General features: G+C 40.2%; 1 protein-coding gene across 1 annotated transcript in view; it reads left to right on the top strand.

The window, feature by feature from the left end:
- LOC124789974 (jouberin-like) overlaps nucleotides 1–13,641 on the top strand; it is a 281,563-nt gene that overhangs the window by 221,161 nt on the left and 46,761 nt on the right. Inside the window, exon 10 of the mRNA XM_047257514.1 lies at nucleotides 9,714–9,875. Within this exon, the coding sequence (XP_047113470.1) occupies nucleotides 9,714–9,875 (162 nt within the window). The remainder of the gene's footprint in view (nucleotides 1–9,713; nucleotides 9,876–13,641) is intronic.

Raw genomic sequence — 13,641 nt, forward strand, 5'->3', positions numbered from 1 at the left:
AGCCAGTGGGGTCACCAAATATGTTGGTGTTAGAGAAAACAAAATATTTATTCCTGCATATACTCGGTAACAGATTACAATCACACAAAAATGAATACATGCACAATAACTAACTGGTAAGTAAATCAAAGAACAATTGAAAATAGAGGTCATAAACAGAACAGTAGTGTGACCTCCATGTGGCCAGATGAGAGGAAATGCTGATGCCAATTAAAAATGCAAAGAACTGTAAGTAATCACTTATTTACATAAAAAGCAAGAAGTGAACTGTTTTATAATCTATGAATAATACATATAAATACAAAAATGTATCATAACTGTCATTATATACCCCATGATGATGCCTTAAAGTGAAAAAAGGTGAATTGCATCTGGGAGAATGAAATACAGCACAGCAAGAGAAGGTGTTTTTTATTAACAAAACAGAAAATAGTATGAGAGAGCCGAATAAAGCTTGAAATGGTCTCACAAGTTAGAAACTTTTCCTGGGAACTTTACATTTTTGGGTGTGTGGTGAAACTTCTTTTAGGAGTGTTCAGTAGTAATCCACCAAAAGTTTTTTGACCACTTCCCTTATATCATCTTTCTTTGGCAGTGACATTTTGGTGAAATTGCTCAATATGTTTGTCACTCACATCTCCAAGATTAGGTGGGAAGAAATCCAATTGGGAATGAAGAAAATGTAATTTCAGAGGTATGTTGTACCTAATAGCCTTGTAATAGTCCAACATGTGTTCTGTCAGTTCCCTGTAGTTGTCAAATATTAAGTTTTCCAAGAAAATGTACCACACATTGTTAAGAGAATGCCAAGCTGACTTCTTAGTATCTTTCAGCAACTGTTCAAAGGTAATATCTTTCATCAAGTCACAGATCTGAGGCCCAGGAAAAATTCCTTCATTAATTTTTACAGTACTAATTGCAGGATATTTAGATTGTAAAAATTGAAAACCCTGGCTGTATTTGTCCATTGCTTACACAAAGTTCTTCAAAAGCCCGGAGTGGTGGTAAACAGCACTCTTTCTGTTGACAAGGGGTTCATGCAACACATTTTTTTCACTTGGAATGAAAATTTCTCTCAGAGGCCTCTCTTTTATTACATAATGACCTTTTCTTGCTCTACTATCCCAGTGACACAAGAAACCAGTCTGCATCCCCAAAACTCTGAGATGACCACAGATTTTCCATTTGTAACTCAAATAGGCAGTATACATCTGGAATACATCATGTTCTCATAGATTCCCTGTAACTGAATGGAATGGGCCTCTGGTATCAAAGGTATCTTGTTTCCTTTATATAAGAGAACAGCTTTGAGACTACACTTTGAAAAATCTATAAATAGGTGCTATCCTTGTGGATTGTGAATCATTCCAAATTTTGTAGGCAGCCCATTTATGTCATTACATTAGACCAAACTCTCTGTCACTGAGAAAAAAGTGGAAAGATGAAGCTTTTGTTTATGAATGTAATGCTAGTGATTGGTTGTAACAGGTTCTTTTCTTGAAGACAAGACCCAAGTGATTCTGCTTGCCTCTTTGAAAGAATTTGAAATCTTACAAGATTGTTCAGTTCTGTGACAATGACTGCATTTGTAGCTGTGCTGCAGATGGCATGTGCTCAGGATCTTCATAAGCTTGTGGTTTCCCACTATTATCATCTGTTTCATCTTTCAGTGTCCATTCTGTTGGTGGTTTTAGAACTGGGAGAGAATCAGGATGTGGAACAGAGTGAACTGCAGATTCCAAATGTGGGTAAGAAACTGTGTGTTTTGCTTTACTTGAGGTTCCTTTTTACTTTCGTTAAAAAAAGCACCAGTCTGTGATTGACAGGTTCCCTCCACAACTGTGGAATGGTAAATGGCACAGTTGGGTGGACTGCATCAGTGTGAGCAACAGTTCTGTGGTGCCCAACATTTACTCTCATCTACATCTGATTCAAAATACAACTTATATACCTTTTTGGTACTTAGTGAAATGGAATGTTTTTGAAACTTAGTTGTACACTCACCACACACATAACAGAAAAGATTTGGTGAATTTAAACACTTCCTAGACATCACTGAGCATAAGGAACATGTGAACACACAAAAACCATATTCTTCATGTTAGCAGATGTACACATATCAAGGATTGATGCTGTGTGATCTCATAGTGAGATAAGTGATGGTCGATAGTTGACTGACTGATGCAACTGCAACTTTCCTTTACCTGACCTAAGTGGCTATCTGTCCCTCCTCTCTCTATTCGCACCACTAGAGAATAATATTCCTAAAATAACAGAATGTGGTAAGTGCCATGGTAATATAAATAATATAGCCAAGTGCAAATGAAATTGCATTTCCGTATACAATTCACCATTGTCATCAGGGCACTGAACTCCACGACAACCACATATTTTTATTCCATGGCAAATTTCATTATCACAGTGTGTAATGGTTACAGAGACTTTATAGTGTCTTCAGTTGATAAGTGAAGAGTGTGTGACAGAATTACAAAACATGAGTAGCAAGTTAGCTTTAGTCCTCTGGATTATGCCACTAAATTGGAGTGTTATGATTCCCTGATTGTTTTGTTATTCATTGCTATGATGAATGCATTCCATACATATCTTCTGCTAGTTACATAATTATGTATGGGAACTGTACTGCTTTTAACCTCTGATTATCTACCATGAATGGAACATATGTTTTGCTAAGCAGCCTACTTTTCTTATTTACTATTTCTTATTTACTATTATTCAGCTGTGTGAATTAAAATGGCATGCAGTACACAGTTTAAATACTGATACTTAACTGTTGACTAGTTAATCTGTGAGGTACACACTTCCCTAGTTGTTATTTTTGTTGCCACTTTGTGACTTACTTTGTACAGCTATATTTGTGTTTCAACCAACATGACAGATGGCATGAGTCAAGTGGTGTTACTTATGTCAGTGGTAATAGCTGCTGGTAGCATTGCAAATATCCCCTCTGCCATTGCCTTGAAGATTTTTGTGCTCAAATGCAGTATCAACTTCTAGTGTTATAGATAATGTATGTATACATGTCATAATGTAAGACACAAACAGCAGTATGGCCACAATGAACCAAAGTTTATTCTTCTTCCACATACACAAACATAGAAATAATCCAGATACTGATGCAATCAGTTGTTGACGATAAGTTAGAACATACCATGAGAGTGAGTGCTCGCTGCACTGTAGTTATGCGAAGCAGAGGGCTATTGTAGATGGCATGGTGGATGCTATGTCTTGTGCACAAGTCATGTGGCCCACTGCAGGCAGTCTCTGGTGGCCAGCTCATGCTGATGCTGTTGGCAGAATATTCAAAGTATAGCATGCAGGTGGCCTGATGCCGTGATACATAACCTAGTATTATGTACAGGATTATGGAACCCCTTGACCCTTGGCAAAAGGATGCTCTACCGATACAGGCACCAGGGCAACTGTTGAAACATGCATGGCCTCTGTGGCTGATGCTGCAAGTGATGACAGCAGTGGGGGAAGGAGACTCCAGGTTGGAACCAGTGAGTAGGGGCAGAAGTGGGGTGGCTGTGGACACATGTGGTGGCTGCTCCCCCATGAAATATGATAAGAGAGGACCATTGACAAGAGTGCTGGCTGCATTTTAACATCCAGAGGACCATTGAGAAGAGTGCTGCCTGCATTTCAACATCCAGGTCCTCAACATTGTAGAAGCATGCCCGCAGTGAGGGCACTGGCTGCTCTGTCGGGGATGCCAGGTATGCTGATGTGGAAGGACCTGTAGGCACCAACTCAGCTGACAGCAGAATCACCAGTGGCAGCAAAGCATTGCAGGAAGGTCTGGCAGGAGGTGGCTCATCCAAGTTCTGGAGGTGGTGGCATCCACAAGGAGGATGGATCCGCTCCCCACAGCAGAGACACCACATGCATGTCCCCAGCCCCTCACTGGTGAACACCATGCAGAAGTGGCAGCCTTGGCAGCTGTGGAACATGACCATTATCCACTTCTGTAGGGGGCCAACCACAAAGCCCAGACTGTGGAGAAAGGAGCAAACTATAACAAGGGCCCCAGTGGTGTGTGTTCATGGGGCAGCATGAGCAGAGGCAGGGGGTACGTGGCTGGCGCCCATGGAGCATCTCAGCCGAACTCTGATCCCCCACCAATATTAACCTGTAGGAACTCAAGAAGTGTGTCAAGATGTCATCTGCAGATGAGTCCATTACATGTTTTTCCATTTGAACTTTGACTTTGAAGATGGGATGTTCCATCTCACTGTTAGATTGAGGGTGAAAAGAAGGAGCTGTCACATGGTGAATGCCTTGACAGGTACAGAAATGTGGAAGGTCTGAGACAAAAACTGTGGATTGTTTTCCATCACAAGCATATAAGGCAACCCTTCAATAGCAAAAATTATGGAGAATGCTTGAATCATAGCTATGGTTGACTTTGGACAGTGGGTAACATATGGAAATTTAGAGAGAGCATGGACAGCCACAACTAGTAAGAATGTAGGAATGGCCCCCTGGAATTAACAATGATGTATTGCCATGGATGCCTTAGTGTGGACCAGGAAGAGAGCATCAGCCACAACACTGCCTGTATAGTAGCACACTGAGAGCAGGTTGCGACAAGATATACACTGTTTTGCCATTGATGCCAAGTCAAAACACATGCCGATTGGTCAGTAACTTGCTACGTGAGACATCCCAATGTCTTTGATGTAGGAGCTGAAGCATATCCCCCTGTAGGGCACCTTTGGTGTCACTGACGCTAACGTGCGTAAGGCTTTGTTTTTTCTTGGCTTTCTTTTCAGATCTAGCAGTTGCTGTGTCAGTTAGCGTTGTTCCAGGAACCTGCATATCTTTTTAGAATAAAAGGCAAAGGTCCTGAGTTTGTGTCTCAGCCCAGCACACAATTTAATCCACCAGGAGTTTCTTATCAGCCCACACTCCACTGCATAGTGAAAATTTCATTTTGGAAACATCCCCGAGGCTGTGGCTAAGCCATGTCTCTGCAATATCCTTCCTTCCTGGAGTACTGTTTCTACAGGATTCACAGATGAGCTTCTGTGAAGTTTGAAAGGTAGGAGATGATGTACTAGCAGAATTGAAGCTGTGAGGACAGGTCATGTTTCATGCTTGGGTAGCTCAATCAGTGGAGTACTTTCCCCCAAAAGGCAAAGGTTCAGAGTTCGAGTCTCAGTCCAGCACACATTTTTAATCTTCCAGGAAGTTTCACATCACTTCCATTTGACGAAATGCATGGTCTACAGTTCCTCAAAGTTTAGTGACTTACAAGTAGCATATTCCAATTTTGGGGCAATTTACATCTCCCACTATGTATAAAGATCTGGTTTATTCCTTGACTTTTTTGATAGTTGATGATACTGACACCACAAATTTGTTTGGTCTGGATACTTTCAATGCTTTGATTTTTCTGCTTTAGATACAGTGGATGTCATTTCCAAGTGAGTCCCTTACCAGCAGTTAGATTATCTGCACCCTAAGTTCTTGTCTCTCTTCTCAGATGGGTTAGGTTGTGCCACAAATTTTGTGGTCCTCGTTACTCTGATTACAGTGCAGCTCTGTTTTTTCCATGTGCCCCATATTCCAGTGGCTTTGTGTGATCAAGTGAAAGCAGAATTGGACAGGCTGGTGTCATTAGGGGTCATACAATCTATGACACCAGATTTGGACAGTCTGGTGTCATTGGGGGTCATACAATCTCTTACATCATATCTAACCCTCCTGATAGTAAACGAATCAACTGGTCAGCTTTACATTTATGGCAACTTTAAAGTTTCATTTAATGCTCAATCTATTATTCACACCTACCCTTTGCCCTGTCCAGATGAATTATTGGCTTAGTAAAAAGACTGTGGGAGCATTGGTGGAATAGAAGTCTGTGTAATGCTAGAGTGGGAACAGGGAAAGGGATGGGTGAGTGAAGGACAGTGACTAACGAAGGTAGAGACCAGGATGGTTATGGGAATTTAGGATATATTACAGGAAGAGTTACCACCTGTGCAATTCAGAAAAGCTGGTATTGGTAGGAAGGATACAGATGGCACTGGCTGTGAAGCAATCTTTGAAAAGAAGAACATTGTGTTGGGCAGTGTGCTCAATAACTGGGTGGTCTAGCTGTTTCTCGGGAACAGGTTGGTGGTGGCCATGCATGCGGACACAAACCTTATTGGTTGTCATGCCCATATAGAATACAGCACAGTGGTTGCAGCTTAGCTTGTAGATCACATGACTGTTTTCACAGATAGCCCTGCCTTTGATAGGATAGGTGATGCTTGTGACAGGACTGGAGTAGATGGTGGAGAGAATATGTATGAGATAGGTTGTACATCTATGTCTACTACAGGGATATGATCCATGAGCAAAGGGTTAGGGGCAGGGCTTTTGCGGGAATGGACGATGATATTGTTTGGATTTGGTGGGTGGCAGAATACCACTATGGGAGGGATGGGAAGAATAGTGGGTAGGACTTCCTCCTTTCAGGGCATGATGAGAGGTAGTCGACACCCTGGTGGATAATGTCATTCAGTTGCTCCAGTACTGTGTGGTACTGAGTCATGAGGGGAATGCTCCTCTGTGACTGGACAGTAGGACTTTGGGGGGGGGGGGGGGGGGGGGCGTGACTGGAGAGATAAGGCATCGATGTTATTTTCCTGTACATGTTTGGGAGGGTAATTACCATCTGTGGAGACTCAGTACAGTGGTGGGTCATGAGTATACATTCTGTGTGTTCACAAATTTTTAGATTCAGATAAATTTGAGAGTGTGAAATTAATAGCATCTGCTGTATAACAGTTATGCTCATCAACAAATTTATGCAACTACAGCCACTGCCAATAATAATACCAAAATTAATAATAATAATAATAATAATAATATGCATAACTTATCTGACAAAAGAAAGAATTGTTTTTGTGGAATTTTGTCGTTTTGTACATAATTAAGTACAGTTTAGTGCAGTAATGAAATAATGTATAAGCTTTTGCAACTCTCCATTTCACATTTTTGTGTAAATGGGAGTTTTCGTGCTTTTCCATTTTTTCAGATAAATATACAAGACCCCTAAGAGATGTATTAGTTCAAAAATTTACTTCCATGCTGAAAATCAGACATTCTTATGCTGCATCCACACAACAACTTATTCTAACTGTACATTTCCTTGTTAAATGTTCACTTGTAGTCACGCTTATTTTATTTCATCACTCTCTCAATCAAAGGATCTGCTCTCGGAGGCCCTAGTTCCTTTGCAGCTAACTTTTGCTGGTAATTTGCTTTTCTGTTCCCAGAATGAGATTTTCACTCTGCAGTGGAGAGTGCTTTGATATGAAACTTCCTGATAGATTAAAGCTGGACTGAGACTCAAACTTGGGAACTTTGCCTTTCACAGCAAGTGCTCTACCAACTGAGCTACCTAAGTGTGACATACGTGACCCATCCTCACAGTTTTACTTTCCTGTTAACATTTAAAATAGATACAAGATAGTTCATGATTACATTGCACATGAAAGCCAATTCCCACCCAGTTAACAACCAGCTCCAAATACAAAGTACCATTTGTGGAAATGATTAAACTCAGGTAGTAATGTCTGCCAACATGGTATCTTGAGTAGAATACATATGAGGTGCTGAGATCCATATGGTCCTAAAGCACACCACTCTTGATCCCACATTTATGTGAATATCAGAGAAGCCAGTGATACAGCTTTTTGTGGGTTTTCAAGTATGCATTGTGGACCTACAGCACAGATAAACCTGACTCACCATAAGGTCAATAGATTTCAGAAGCATGAATAAATTCTACAAGCTCACAAGTGACGGTGACATGCTTTATGCCCTTATAATTCTCACAAGGGAAACTCCCCACCAGCGTGTCCTCCGCCCCCTCCCCCCTCTCGCCTCAGATTTAGTGGTAAGATGGCCCAGTGGATAGCCCATCAAAAACTGAACACAGTGGTCACAGGGCTGTACTGTGAAGCAGATGATCCATGTTGAAAACTCTCTCATGCCATTTTTCCTTTTTTTTCACAACATTATGAACTGTCCATCCAGTCATTGAAATTTTTGTTCTCTTTCTATAGTCTTGGCAGTTGTCATGCTATACATTGGTTTTAGAATATGAGTCATGTGGTAAGAATACGTTACTGTCACAAGTAAATGTAATGAATAGTGAGAGCAGGTGAGATACCACATAGACATCACACAGAAATGAAAACAATAAATAAACAGGTGTGAACTACGTTGCAACAAAGGAATTCAAGAGTCAAAACTTCCAAAATGGAACAAAACTTCAAAAATGTTAAAAACATTGACAGAGTACAGAGGAACTGTGTGATTGTGAAACTGTTGCATTAATTTTTTGCAGCATATGTGACAAATTATTATGTTTTCACCATTTCCTTGGGAGTGATCACATTCACATTCATACAAACACCTAAATCGGGCAAGGAGGCTTATCTCTCTCACTCCAAGAGATTCCTGTCATATGACACACACAATGTCACTATTACTGTGTATAGCACACCAGATGTCTTTACTGGTGGAGGATTTGGTTGACTTGTCACCTTGTCATCAAACGTTTGTGGTTCCCATTCAAAAACCACTTCCTTTGGCTGCTAATAAAGTAGCTGTGCAGAATGAACTGTCATTGTAGGTTCCTTCCTTACACCTTGCTGTTGCAAATGGACACAGACACAAATTTGAATACAGCGAACAGTGGAAAAAAAGTGGCATGCAGTAGGTCTGAACACAGCTCACCTGTGTGGCAATCCAACAGTGTGGCCACTTAACCATAACGCAATCAGTGTTACAGCTTGCTGTATGTTGCACTTCTTTTTCATGTGTCAGTTTTCCATTTTCTGAGGTCCTGCTTGTTATTCAGCAGTGAACCAGTTATTATATTAACTTGGTATGGTTTACCCATCTTTAACCAGTACAGTGCGGCCCGATACCTGATTGTAATATCTATCAGGAAGATGATACCTGATTGTAATATCTATCAGGAAGATTCTGGAACAGCACACAGTGCTTCGACTGATGTCATGCCTAAAGCTCCAGATAGTCACAATAAGAGCTTCAGTGTCCTTGCTTAACAACACATGGAACATATGAATTAATTGTTTTACCAAAATCTTTCTTCAGGTGTGATATCAGATGTTCCAGGGGCACCCTTACCCATGGGCAAGGAAGGCTGTGGTCCCCAACCCTCCTCAAGCTCTTAGAGAAAGGAAAAAATATAATGTATAGCCATGTGTTTTTCTTTCAAGAAAATGACTGAAAAGTCAGTATTCTGTAGCTTTTTAATGGTGTCTGAACTGGTACATTTTTCATGGCTACTTACACGTCACTATTTGTTTTCCAAGATATTAAAAATACCCCATGCCCCAGGTCTCTTCCCCCCCCCCCCCCCCCCCTTCCACCATTACAAACTATCATATAGGTGTACATGTAAATAGATGGAATAGAAAATTAAAAAAGTTAATGATAGTTAAGTCTGGGTTATCAGCAGCTTCAAAGGACTATGACATGAAGTAAATGATTATACTTATTGAGAATTTGTAATAGGTGAAATTTTTGTATAGTGTAAAAATGATTTTTGTTACTTTACTGATTATTTTTTGATATTTCATTCTTTTATATAACTGTACATTTTTAACTGGGATTTTTGTGTGCTTTCTCCTAAATTCCACATACTGTTGACCTATTCTGTGCAGGAAAATTGAGCTGCGTGAAACCCGCGGCATTACTATAAACTATTTAGTGCTCCACCCAGGAGGAAGACGCTTACTAGTGCATGCTAGAGACAGTTTGTTGCGAATGGTTGACCTTGCCACAGGATCATCCATTCAATGGTTTAGAGGTGCAGTCAACTATAGGTATGTATGCCAGTCTCATTGTTAGTTTCATTACAATAGAGTAAAGTAGATGTTATTACCTTGTAGCAGAGTTAAAGTTAGGATATAACACTAATTGATGTAATTATCATTAATTTTCAGTTGCAGGCAGCACATTTTGAAGTATGAATACAATGTTTTGCCAGTGATACAAAAACATCATTATGTTAATGGGTAGTTGTGAATGGAATTAAGGTAGCAACTCAGTCTAATACTGAGTCATGGAGTGGTCAATAGGCACATAAAAAGAATGAAAACATTGCTAAACTTTTGGAGGATGTTCTTCTTGAGAGCTATATTCACCTATTGGCCACTCAATGCCTCAACTATATGGAGGTGTATGGAGGATTGTTATCTTCTCTTCTTCCATTCCACAAGTACATCAGACATCCTTAGGTTCTCTCTGGTAAAAACATGAAAAGTCCATTTAAATAAATAAATAAGAATGAAGGAAGGATGGGGAAATGGCATGTTGCAACTTGGAGATAAGATTTCTGGGCATGGAATTGTGGATGGAATTACGGTAGCAACTCAGTCTAATACTGAGTCATGGAGTGGTCAATAGGCACATAAAAAGAATGAAAACATTGCTAAACTTTTGGAGGATGTTCTTCTTCAGAGCTATATTCACCTATTGGCCACTCAGTGCCTCAACTATATGGAGGTGTATGGAGGATTGTTATCTTCTCTTCTTCCATTCCACAAGTACATCAGACATCCTTAGGTTCTCTCTGGTAAAAACATGAAAAGTGCATTTAAATAAATAAATAAGAATGAAGGAAGGATGGGGAAATGGCATGTTGCAACTTGGAGATAAGATTTCTGGGCACTTGTGGTGGTGGGGGGGGGGGGGGTGGGGGGGGGGGGTGGGGGGGGGGGGGAAGAGGGGGAGGAGTTAATAGAAGATGTGATAGAAGGCAAGCAGGTGACCCTCAATGGAAGTAGCAAAATAAGGACTGAAAAGGGAACACTCACAGAACAGAGTGATTAAGAAGGTGGGAGGAGGACAGGGAGATCACAGCTACAGTATGCATGGTATGGTAAATAACAAGTAACTGGAATAAAGTGAAATAGACTAATATAAGCTTAGGTCAACAGAACTCCAAGAAAAGAGGAAATACTGGAGAAACAGTTCTGACCTATCTAGTTCAGAGAGAGAGAGAGAGAGAGAGAGAGAGAGAGAGAGAGTGAGAGAGAGAGAGAGAGAGAGAGAGAGTGAGAGAGATAGAGATGGTTAGAAAGCTAATTCCATCTCGGTGGTGTTAAATGTGTCTAGAAACCATACACCAATCACATATCGATGAGTTACTAGCTTTCATTACTTCAGTTTATTATTTCCATCCTGGGATTTCTGTTATTATAATAAAAGTGAGCTTCATTTTAAGGAACTATAAACATTTATTTAATTTAAAGAACAAATTCACCTAACTTTAAAATATGTGAGCCACATTCAATCTTGAAAAGTGAAAGAAAGCATGGAAATAAAGTATAGATTTTTATGAGATGTTTAAACATTATATTCATACTGTATTGATACAAATTACTGACAATGCAGTGTACAAATTACTGTGTAAATAAATAAAGGTAAAATGTCTACTCACTATCTTACAGCAGATCAGTGATCACAATCGTAACCTGAAAGATTTATTTTAAGAAAAAAAATTTTCTTGGTGGGAAAATAGAGCCTGTGAATAATCTCATAGTTGGTGTGCAGAGTAGGAAGTTCAGCTCTGAAGCAAACTAAGAGATAACTCATTGTTAACAATCTGTTACCAGCTTGTATATCTTGGAGCATATTTGACAATGCAGTCCATGTCTTATTTTAACTGTGTCAGTAGCTGGTCAGTCTTCAGTGTAGGTGGTTAACTGACATTTATCATTATCTGTGCTCATTTTTTTCCATAAAATGGCTAGCAATAGAAGGAAAGTGAGTGATGTGGAACTTGAACAGCTAACTGGCATTAATGAATCGGAATGGGATGAGTTTATGGATGAATTGTTAGATGCTGGATTCTCTGTGAACCATCTTCATTTGAGCATTCAAGTGAGGATTCATATGCAGATAACAGTGAATGCCATGAAGAAGACGAGCATGGCCGTGCTGGGTAGCCGCGTGGTCTAAGGCTCCTTGTCACAGTCCGTGCAGCTCCCCCCCCGTCAGAGGTTTGAGTCCTCCCTCAGGCATGGGTGTGTGTGTTGTTCATAGCATGAGTTAGTTTAAGTTAGACTAAGTAGTGTGTAGGCTTAGGGACTGATGACCTCAGCAGTCTGGTCCCATAAGACCTTACTACAAATTTCCAAGACAAGCATGTTGGTCCCTTAGCAGGCACTATGAATAACAGTGATGAGTGAAGTGACATTCCTCAGGATCCACCAGTAATTTGTGTTCAGTGAGGATGTAGGATTGGAATTAGACTTACAAAATTTTGGCATCATTGCACATGTTGATTTGGTGCCCCCCATCCTCCTCTTCCCCCTCTTGAAGTGTTTCTAATGTCATTACATTAACAAGCAAATCTGTATGCGAGCCAGGAAACAGAAAAAAGTGATTGGAGAAGATTATCCAGGCTCTTGAGATGGAGGGTACAGATGTTGTGGAAATGAACGCATTTCTTCTGTGGATGTTGCTGCACATGGTGCCTTGTTGTTTTCCATTGACAGAACATTACTGGAGTACAAATCCTTCTTAAACTGTCACATTCTAGAGATCTGTTAGAAGTAGGGACATATTTCAGCTTTTATTGAGAGATTCATATCTCAGATAAATTACTGCAATCCAATGACCAACTCTATAAAACTAGACCAGTTTTGGGCTATTTCAGTAGCATCACGAGCAATAATTACTTTCCAGACAAGAATCTCTACATTGACAAATCAGTGGTTTTTGTGGCTCACTTTTCAGGCAGTATATCAAGAACAAGAAACGCAAGTATGGTGTAAAACTTAATGAAATCTGTGAATATAATGGTATGTTTCCCAAAATAAAAATCTACTGTGCCACATCACAAGAGGAGGCTAAGGTGTGTCATGCACCTGAAGTTGTTTCACTCCTGATGGAAGCTTTCTTGAACAAAAGATATATGCTTCATATGGACTATTTTTATAATTGTATATCACTTTCTAAACTTTTCTCAGCTTACAAAACCTATGTGTGTGGAACATCACATAACAACAGAAAGGGAACCCAAATTCATTAGTTACTACAAAATTAAAGAAAGGTCAGATGGTGTGGCAAAGAAATGACAATGTTGTTGTTTGCAAGAGGAGGGGCAAAACAGAACTCCTGACCGGTTCTAATATGCACCGTGACAAAATGGTGGAAGTTTGCAATTGAAATGGCAAAGTTTCCTTGAAACCAAACATAGTCAGAGACTACAACAGTGGCATGCCAGGTGTTGATCAGTCAGATCAAATACAGTTGTATTATTAGATGGCTGAAAAAGCTTGCTCTACATGTAATGGAAATTTGTCTGCATGGGGTGCCTATGTCAAGGGCATATAGCTACAGGTAACAAGTGCTTAGTAGGCCAAAATTTCTTAACTGGCTTCAAAACAATTACAGGGAAATATATTTTTGACTGGGCATTACAATGGGCATGGAGCTGTGGTGATGGCCCTGGAACCTTGGGTGTGGCAGCATTGTATGGTGATGCTATCATTCCCCACTTTAGTTGGATAGCACAAGAGGCAGGTACAGTTATTTACCTGTGACACTCAAGTGCATGGGATTAGAGGGAGCCTTGGGGAG

Source organism: Schistocerca piceifrons, chromosome 3, assembly GCF_021461385.2.
Source record: "Schistocerca piceifrons isolate TAMUIC-IGC-003096 chromosome 3, iqSchPice1.1, whole genome shotgun sequence".
In the NCBI taxonomy this organism is placed as follows: domain Eukaryota; kingdom Metazoa; phylum Arthropoda; class Insecta; order Orthoptera; family Acrididae; genus Schistocerca; species Schistocerca piceifrons.